The 10,000-nt window shown below is 43.1% G+C and overlaps 1 protein-coding gene across 2 annotated transcripts in view; it reads right to left on the bottom strand.

Annotated features, from left to right (window-relative positions):
- The window catches only part of ephb2b (eph receptor B2b), a gene marked incomplete at both ends in the record, with an annotated part of 318,948 nt that overhangs the window by 89,686 nt on the left and 219,262 nt on the right, over window positions 1–10,000 (bottom strand). For both annotated transcript variants that reach the window (XM_083661661.1, XM_083661662.1), the window contains one exon: window positions 1,469–1,624. In XM_083661661.1, coding sequence (XP_083517787.1) covers window positions 1,469–1,624 — 156 coding nt within the window. The remainder of the gene's footprint in view (window positions 1–1,468; window positions 1,625–10,000) is intronic.

The raw sequence follows: 10,000 nt of genomic DNA, 5'->3' as shown, positions 1-10,000 counted from the left end.
ACAGGTTACATGAGGATGAGATGGTGTCTGCATTCCAGTGTGTGTGTGTGTGTGTGTGTGTGTGTGTGTGTGTGTGTGTGTGTGTGTGTGTGTGCCAAGTATGTGTCAGAGGTGGTTAACTGAATATCCTCCGTCAGTGACAGGATCTTCTTTTTGTACAATGACAGAAACATGTGAAAGCCGTCATTGTGACACTGTGGTTACGGAGCAGAGAGACAGAGAGACAGAGTGGAGCTTTTCCTCACTGTCACAAAAACGGTCACAAACGGTCTGTTGAGCGGTGGCTGCTTCCTGTCTGTTAGTTGAAGTAAAGGTCATAGGTCACTGGGTCGCTTCGTTTTATAACCAAAGATTCCTTCCTATTTTCAACCCAGTGTGAAAAAACTATGTGATCCTCTTCGGCTGCTCGGAGTCCTCTTTGCTCCTCCCAACGGCCGTGCAGCAATCTCTGACACAGGGAATGACAGTTGCCGAGAAACTAATTTTGAAGGAATGGAAGTCCTCCTCTCCACCTTCTTTTCAGCTGTGGCTGACAGACATGATCTCAGTTATACGTATGGAGAGACTCAGGTTCCAGAGGACACATTCTTTAAGGACATTTTTTGTTGTTTGGACCTGTTCCTGACCTATTTCGATCAGGCTAAAAGCAGTAATTGAGTTTCTTTTGGGTCCTTTGTACAGTATATATTATTTTTTTATTGATTTGTAAGCACATGTTCTATGACTGGTAGCACCATTTTGTAGCATTGTAATGTCGAATGTATGTATGTTTTTTCTTTTCTTTTTTCCTGTTCTTGTTTTGTTTTCTTTATGTTCTGAAAAAGTAAAATAAAATATTATAAAAAAAAACCCAAATGTGATCAAGTGAATTTAACTTGTTTCTATTTTAAATGTGAGGATGCATCGCTCCATGTAAAGAGATATCTGCTACTTTCATCATTATCAAAAAAAAAATACAATGACTTGAATTTAATTATTTTTATGACGAGAAAGTCTAACACACACAACCTCTGGTAGGTGTGTATGTTGGTGAGCGGGCATTTTCTGTGTGTGAGTGCATTCAAGCTAGAGCTGCCACGATTAATCGATTAGTCGATCGACAGAAAATTAATCGACAACTATTTTGATTATCGAATAATCGTTTTGAGTACAATTTTAAGAGAAAAGGTCTACATTCTCTGATTCCAGCTTCTTAAATGTGAATATTTTCTGGTTTCTTTACTCCTGTATGACAGTAAACTGATAGTATCTTTGAGTTGTGGACAAAACAAGACATTTAAGGACATCTTGGACTTTGGGAAACACTGATCGTCATTTTGCTACCATTTTATAGACCAAAAAACAAATAGATTAATCGAAGAAAATAATCGACGGATTAATTGATTATGAAAATAATCGTTAGTGGCAGCCCTAATTCAAGCAATATGAACGTTAACATAATCAGTATGAAAAACAGTGCAACACTTACTGGTGCAGGGCATCTGGAAGGGGTCGGAGTCAGTGCGATAGTAACTGCTCCGGCAGACACAGTTGATGGCTCCTTCGCTGGTGGTGCGGCTGTTGATGGGACACTGCATGCAGGCCTCATCGCCTTGAGTCGGCTTGAAGAAGGAAGATGAACACGCTGGAAAACAGAGTGAAGAAAAAGAAGCATAAGAATGAGATCTCCACACATTTGATGTGAGGAGTGCAGGAGATGCCAAGATTAGTTTGTATCACAAAAGCACCTCACATACAACGCAAAAGCAAAGAGCACCAAATTAGGGGTGGGGGAAAAAATCGATACACCATAGTATCGCAATATTTTGCCTTACGATATTGTATCGATATTTGGACGCCAAGTATCCATATTGCGAAAAAAAGAAAAAAAAATTGCAGGCCATGCCAGGCCACTGGGCTATTATAAACTTTAGTTCCAAGGCCAGCAGTAAACAAACGGTAGCATATTTTCATTTTGTTTTAACAGTAATGGTTTTGTCATAACAGTAATTTACAAATTCCCCAGTTACTGAATGCGCTGCACAAGATGTTTTGTGCAAGTGAAGTGAAGTTGCATTGTTCAAAAACTACCTAAGTACAGTAGTCCACACACACATCCAGTTAAGGTGGACTGTAAGTAGACTGTAACAAACAGTTCAGTTTGTCAGGTGCATGCAGCTATGACATGACTTTATGAAAGTTGTTGGTCTGTCTACTTGACAATGTTGCTGCAATAAAATGGTTGAAGTCAGATGTACAGACTGGAAAATAGTTCTTATATAAACCAGATGTTGACAAAGTTTTCCTTTGGGGACATCATTTGCAGTTGAAAAAGTAAAATATCGCAATATTCAATATATCGCAATATTCAATATATCGCAATATCGGCGATATCGCAATACTATCGTATCGTGACTCAAGTATCGTTTTAGTATCGTATCGTGGGCATCTGGTGATTCCCACCCCTACACAACATGCAGTTGGCCGTAGATTGCGTCATGTTCCACACCGCATACATAAGAAAAAGCAGAGACAGAGCTTTCTTGCCATTTCCATATCTCAACTGATCTTCTTTGAGCTGCATGTAACCGCCGCTCAAAACACACAGAGCACGAGTCCAACATCTACACAGACATCAGTGCAACCCAACATCTACATATACACAGTGTAGCCTGCTGGCATGTGAGGCAACTCTGTGCCCATATGAAAACATGTTGTCTGTTTGCTCTGAATGATTCAGCGTGCAGTATAGCTGCCTGAGTAGGTGCCTGTCTGTTAAGTGCCTTTTAAAGGCCCCCTCTCTGAGAACCTGGGAGGAGAGCTCCATTCACGATAAGAACTCTGATAACGCACCACCATGGCTGCCTTCAAATTCTCTGTACGCGCGTGTGTGTGTGTGTGTGTGTGTGTGTGTGTGTGTGTGTGTGGGTGCATCTTGATGTGTGTGTGTGCGTGTGCTTGTATAGCTATCGTAGTGAGGACCAACTGGAGCTTCACACCTGGGAAGTGAGGACTCACTTTCAAAGGGCTGTTTGAAGGTTAAGACTTGGTTTTTAAGGGTGAGGTTAGAATTGGGTTTAGGTTAGGGTTAGGGCAGAGTGGGGGTACGTGTACCTGCAGGGGTACGCACAGTTACATTTGGGGTACTGGGGGAAGGGGGGTCTGTAGTACCCTCTGGAGGTACAGTAGAGGGGGTACACAGCTGGAGGTTGACTGTTTGAGGGGGTACAGGACTTTAAAACGTTTAGTAGTGATGGTTAAGGTTAGGGTTAGAGCAGGGGTGGGCAATTATTACAAATATTGCCATGCTGTAAGCCAGGAACTTTGATGATAGAGAGCAGAGCACCAAAATGTTTTTCTTGAAATAAACCAGAATATGAGTGGGTTAATTTAACCATAAGTATCAGTAAGTGGCCCGGGATTCTCAAAGCCTGTGTTGAGGGTCATACGAACAAAAATGCACTCTTGAAGCTAAATAAATCCAAAACCAACAAGTTAATTATTTACATTTCTACTTCAATGTAGAACAGTCATTTCTTACACATGAGATTACTTTTAGCCTTTTAGTCATAAAGATTATTGAAAGATATTCCATAATCCAGACTGAAATGTTATAACAGAAGTGGAGTATTGGCCAGAATGACATGAACATTTGGACACTTATTCAGCGGGTATCTTGCATGTTGCGTTCAGGTGCACTGTAAAAAAGAAAAAAAAGAAAAAAAAAGATTATTATTATTTATTTATTTTGCAATTCCAGCGCGGGCCGCACAGGGGGCGCTTGCGGGCCGCATGTTGCCCAGTTGCCCAGGTCTGGGTTAGAGGCTATGGAATGGGTTATGTCAATGAATGTCCTCACTTAGATGGCTAAACTGGCTTGTGTGAGTGTTTGTGAGTGAGTGTGTGTGTGTGTGTGTGTGTGTGTGTGTGTGTGTGTGTGTGTGTGTGTGTTTGTGAGTGTGTGTGTGTGTGTGTGTGTGTGTTGCCGTGTGTAAGCAGCACCAGTCAGTGAGAAACACGCTGTGTGTGAAATCCCCTGACCACATCCCACCCAGTCCATCTCTCCTAGGAAGCAACCTTCTCTCCAACACCTGCACCTCCTGCACCATGTCAACAGTTGACTTCAATTGAAGCAACGCAGCAGCTTGAGTTTGGTTTAGCTTGAGGTCATCATCACCACCCGGCTCCCGCGTGGACCACACATAATGGACAGGTGTGGACCGCGTGGACCACACATAATGGACAGGTGTGGAGACTGAGTGGTGTTGGACGTAAAGTAACATGAAACATTCAGTCACGGGACGGGAGGCCCTGCATATCTGAGTGGTCCTCAGTGAGAGCACTAAGCCATGGCTCTTCCTCCTCCTCCTCCTCCTCCTCCTTAGTTACAGTGCAAATGTATTGAGTCTGACGATGAAAGACAGCAGAGCAAAGACAACCTCTTCCTTCAATGTCAGCTTCTGTTCCCCACACAAGAACATGTCTTACATCCACTGTGATCCTGAAGCTTGGATTCATGACTGCTGTATTTTAATACTGTGAAACTAGGAAGTTAAAATCATTCCACCATCCGTCATACTTGTTGTCTTTAGTGGTATTTCATACCATTTTTTTTTTCTGTGTTGTAAACATTGACTGTTGGAAATTACTTTTCTGTTGTTGTTTTTCTTTCATTTTGGAGGAGACCTTAATTGAGTAGAAACTAGGTCAGGCATAATATAAGCATTTTGCTTCTGCCTGAGCCTGTTCAGTCTCTGGTTGTTTTGACTTTGTTTATACTGTGATTTTGTTATTTATAATGACTGAATAAAATATTACATTATTAAGAAAAGAAAAAAATACCACTGAAAAACAATAAGTACAGTATGGCAGTGGAATTTCAGTGGTATGTATCAGTAGCGCTGTGTGGGGGAAAAAAATACAGTATTGCAATATTTTTTCCATTATACTCCATGATTCTCCAGCCCCTAGTATTGATACATAAAAAAACATACTTTCAATGTCTTTACATTTCCCTCAAATCACTGTGATCAAATAGCCTAGAACCTCCTAGAACCTCCACTCTGTAACGTTAGATGTCGCAATAAGGAGAATTCTGTTTTTTTTACAACCTGGACCTGATTTTCAGCTTGGTCTATGTTGACCAAGTCACCCAGAACAAACAGACACTACTCATATTGACACAGTAATGAGTATTTGAGTATGACAAGTGTGACATTTAAAATCATTCCACTGTCATACTTGTTGTTTTTTAGTAGTATATTACTTACATTTGTCAAAACATAGTGATGAGCAAATAATTGTCTACATTGTGAAATAATGAGGGAAAAAACATTCCTTTCTGGGTCTGTACTGGGTCTGTACTGGGTCTGTACTGGGTCTTTCTGGGTCTGTACTGGGTCTTTCTGGGTCTTTCTGGGTCTGTACTGGGTCTTTCTGGGTCTGTACTGGGTCTTTCTGGGTCTGTACTGGGTCTGTACTGGGTCTTTCTGGGTCTGTACTGGGTCTTTCTGGGTCTGTACTGGGTCTTTCTGGGTCTTTCTGGGTCTTTCTGGGTCTTTCTGGGTCTTTCTGGGTCTTTCTGGGTCTGTACTGGTGATAACAGCTGGATTATAGCATCTGGCACATGGAAACATCTGTGGCTGGAACTCCATTTGCAGGAGGTCAAGGCACAGGGCAGAATAAGTCCGGGTTAAATCCCACTGTTTATATTAGACAGACACGTCCTGGTGCCCGCTGCCCCCCCCCCCCCCCCCCCCCCCCCGGGCCCGCTGACCCCCCCGGCCCGGGCAGGGATTACTGCTCTTTCCTCTGGTGTAGTCCCCTTATGACTCACTGTCAATTATCCAACTGTGCAGGGTGCACATGTACACACACACACTGCACACTCCAGAGTGACTCTACATCCTCACACATGTACACACACACACTGCACACTGCAGAGTGACTCTACATCCTCACACATGTACACACACACACACTGCACACTCCAGAGTGACTCTACATCCTCACACATGTACACACACACTGCACACTCCAGAGTGACTCTACATCCTCACACATGTACACACACACTGCACACTCCAGAGTGACTCTACATCCTCACACATGTACACGCACACACTGCACACTGCAGAGTGACTCTACATCCTCACACATGTACACACACACACACTGCACACTCCAGAGTGACTCTACATCCTCACACATGTACACACACACTGCACACTCCAGAGTGACTCTACATCCTCACACATGTACACGCACACACTGCACACTCCAGAGTGACTCTACATCCTCACACATGTACACACACACACTGCACACTCCAGAGTGACTCTACATCCTCACACATGTACACACACACACTGCACACTCCAGAGTGACTCTACATCCTCACACATGTACACACACACTGCACACTCCAGAGTGACTCTACATCCTCACACATGTACACACACACACTGCACACTCCAGAGTGACTCTACATCCTCACACATGTACACACACACTGCACACTCCAGAGTGACTCTACATCCTCACACATGTACACACACACTGCACACTCCAGAGTGACTCTACATCCTCACACATGTACACACACACACACACTGCACACTCCAGAGTGACTCTACATCCTCACACATGTACACGCATGATAGCACCCAAAGCAAAAGACAAGGCACGTGTGCTGCAATGCACTGCAAACTCTGCCAAACGTACCGTATAAACGTATATCAACTTTCACTCACAAGTATTTTAATTTGTATTGCAAATATTTCAAGTCAAATAAATACATACATTTCAGTAGAACTACCATGATATCATGGTTAACTTTGAAATGTAAAAAAAGAAGTAATAGCATCGCATTGCTTTTAGTACGTGTGATGTTTTATTCAGTGCATGAATGCAAGATAACTGAGACAAATTAATGACATAGCCAAACTGAATGAGAAAGCACAAATGGTTTCTTGTTGATTTTATGGATTAACATAGACAGTTATTATGCACTGCAGTTTCAGAGTTTACATGATTAGTTTAGCTCCATCTAACAAGTATTCAAACAGAGGCCTAACTGTTTCAATATGATCGGCTGGCCCAACCGTATTATTAGAGAGTGGACAATGTTAAAACTTCACCAATGCAGTTTGTTTACGAAAAGACAAAAAAATCAACACCCACAAGCAAAAGAAAGAGATAAGTGAGAAAACATAAATGAGATTTAAGTGCGGTGTATAACGGGGAATTTGCATTTTTATTGTTACCTCTATTACATTAAGTTACTCACTCAAGTTACAAAATAGTGCTTTGAGTTTTGTAATCGTTTCCAAATGAAGTGGACTGCAATCTTCTGCAGTCAGTCCGTACAAACGAATGAGAGAAATGAGAACCTCAGTATAAGAATAAGTTTCTTAGTCATCACAACAGAACAGACTTTAAAGTGCAAGCCAGCTACAGTACAGTATAATCTGATATCGCTTTAACTTGATTGGACAATTATTTCGTTCACTAATTGTTTCGTGAGTTTTTTTTTTCTTATGCTGAATACCATAGAAACAATGAGCGTAAATTCAATCAGCTAAATATGAGCGAAGTTGCTTTCCATAAAACGGCCGTCGTCACGAACATCGGGGGGCAGGAAGTGGCATTCCCTAATAAAGGGTGAAAAAACCTGTGAGCGAGCTCGTCACTAATATTTGTCTTGACATGTTTTTCTTCCGACATGATTGATGGGGGAAAAGGTTTAGGGTCCCGCGCGGAACATGAGGCCTGGACATTCACACTGCCAGTCAACAGAGGCCCGGGCAACAGCTCTGTGCGTGCACTCAACGGCACAGTGAGACCTACAGTGTGGTCTGTGGGAGTGGAGAGACCAGAGAGACACCAAAGGAAACAGACTAAAGAAGTGGTGTGGGGGGGGGGGGGGGGGGGGGGGGGGGAGAGGAGCGCGGAGAGGAGGAGGAGGATATAAAGAGACAGGAGGGGAGAGGAGGCGGGGCTTATGATTGAGTGGAATGTCAGAGGCGGAGAGATTCTGAGCCAAAGAATACAGTGTGTCGCTGTGCTGCTGTGCCCACAATGAAGGTCCTGTACAAGGATGCATACTCTGCACCGCCTTACCATGCTCAAGTTCAAATCTAGAGAATTCAATTAAACCATTCAATTGATCAGCACTATGACGTCTCTACAGGCTTCTACTACAGTAGCTGGATTTGAATATTATACAGCTCACACAAGCGATGTTTCTAGTTATACATTCATTGTTGGTGGGCTAGATCTGGATCAAGTAGTAGTTTCGTTTTGTCTTACAGTACATGGAGGAGCAGTTGGGTATAGGGCTCATGCTGCAATCCTGACTCAGAAGTCGATAGTTCTGAGTCAGTATTCCCCACGTCCGATCCTAAATGTGTCCCAGGTCAAGGTCAAGGTCAAGGTCGACTTCCCAGGGGATCTGCTTGGGAAAACATGGACGCCCGCAGCAAACAGATTTTTCTATGGCAACATATTTTCCTGGCTCACGTTTGAGACGGCAGGTGAAGTGAGACTCCGACACTCACCACCTCCGACGTAGGCTACTCAGCTGGTGCACTGACGCTGCGCCTGGATCCCATCTGTGACAGGCCAGTTGCATGGAATGCTCTGCACCATCGGCTAACATTAGACATCGGTTGGCGCAAAAAAGTATAATAAATTCCCTAAAATATGCGCGATTCTCGCAATCCCGCGCCAAATTTCAGGCCCTGCAGTACAATACAGAATTCATGGTCAAATCTAACTGCCTAAACTTTCTGCCGCCAAACTGTATTGTTGTGTGTGACAAAGACCACCCATCTGGCATCCAAGCAGGCTAAAACAAAACATGAACATTTCTTTGCAAAACCCCCATGTGATCGTCGTCTGGTTGGTGGGCACAGCGTTATATGTCTGGGCAGGCCTCTCCTCCCTGCTACGGTCATTATTTTAGGGGAAATATTTGGGGAATTTCCACATTTCTAAGCGGACGACAGAGTTTGAGAGTTGACAAGATGCTTGGTGTTAGATCAGAGCAGAAGAGACAGAGAGAGCTGTGATTAAACAACAGATCATAGCTTTGATTCCCCTCCTCCCTGCCTGCCCACATCCAGGCTGTTGAGCTGTTTGATCATCATGCAGGCAGCCTCGCTCAACCAACTAAAGGCTGTTTTTTTTTTTAGATGTTTCCAACTTCAGATGTCTCTCTGCCTGGTACCAAGAGTTAATTACACTTCAGATGTCTCTCTGTCTGGTACCAAGAGTTAATTACTCTTCAGATGTCTCTCTGCCTGGTACCAAGAGTTAATTACTTCAGATGTGTCTCTGTCTGGTACCAAGAGTTAATTACTTCAGATGTCTCTCTGCCTGGTACCAAGAGTTAATTACACTTCAGATGTCTCTCTGCCTGGTACCAAGAGTTAATTACACTTCAGATGTCTTTCTGTCTGGTACCAAGAGTTAATTACTTCAGATGTCTCTCTGTCTGGTACCAAGAGTTAATTACTCTTCAGATGTGTCTCTGTCTGGTACCAAGAGTTAATTACACTTCAGATGTCTCTCTGCCTGGTACCAAGACTTAATTACTCTTCAGATGTCTCTCTGTCTGGTACCAAGAGTTAATTACTTCAGATGTCTATCTGCCTGGTACCAAGACTTAATTACTCTTCAGATGTCTCTCTGTCTGGTACCAAGAGTTAATTACTTCAGATGTCTCTCTGCCTGGTACCAAGAGTTAATTACTCTTCAGATGTCTCTCTGTCTGGTACCAAGAGTTAATTACTTCAGATGTCTCTCTGTCTGGTACCAAGACTTAATTACTCTTCAGATGTCTCTCTGCCTGGTACCAAGAGTTAATTACTTCAGATGTCTCTCTGCCTGGTACCAAGAGTTAATTACTTCAGATGTCTCTCTGCCTGGTACCAAGAGTTAATTACACTTCAGATGTCTCTCTGCCTGGTACCAAGAGTTAATTACTCTTCAGATGTCTCTCTGCCTGGTACCAAGAGTT

The sequence above is a fragment of the Poromitra crassiceps genome (assembly GCF_964638095.1).
Source record: "Poromitra crassiceps genome assembly, chromosome: 27".
In the NCBI taxonomy this organism is placed as follows: domain Eukaryota; kingdom Metazoa; phylum Chordata; class Actinopteri; order Beryciformes; family Melamphaidae; genus Poromitra; species Poromitra crassiceps.
The sequence above is the reverse complement of the archived record's forward strand: the minus strand, read 5'-3'. Positions and strand labels throughout refer to the sequence as shown.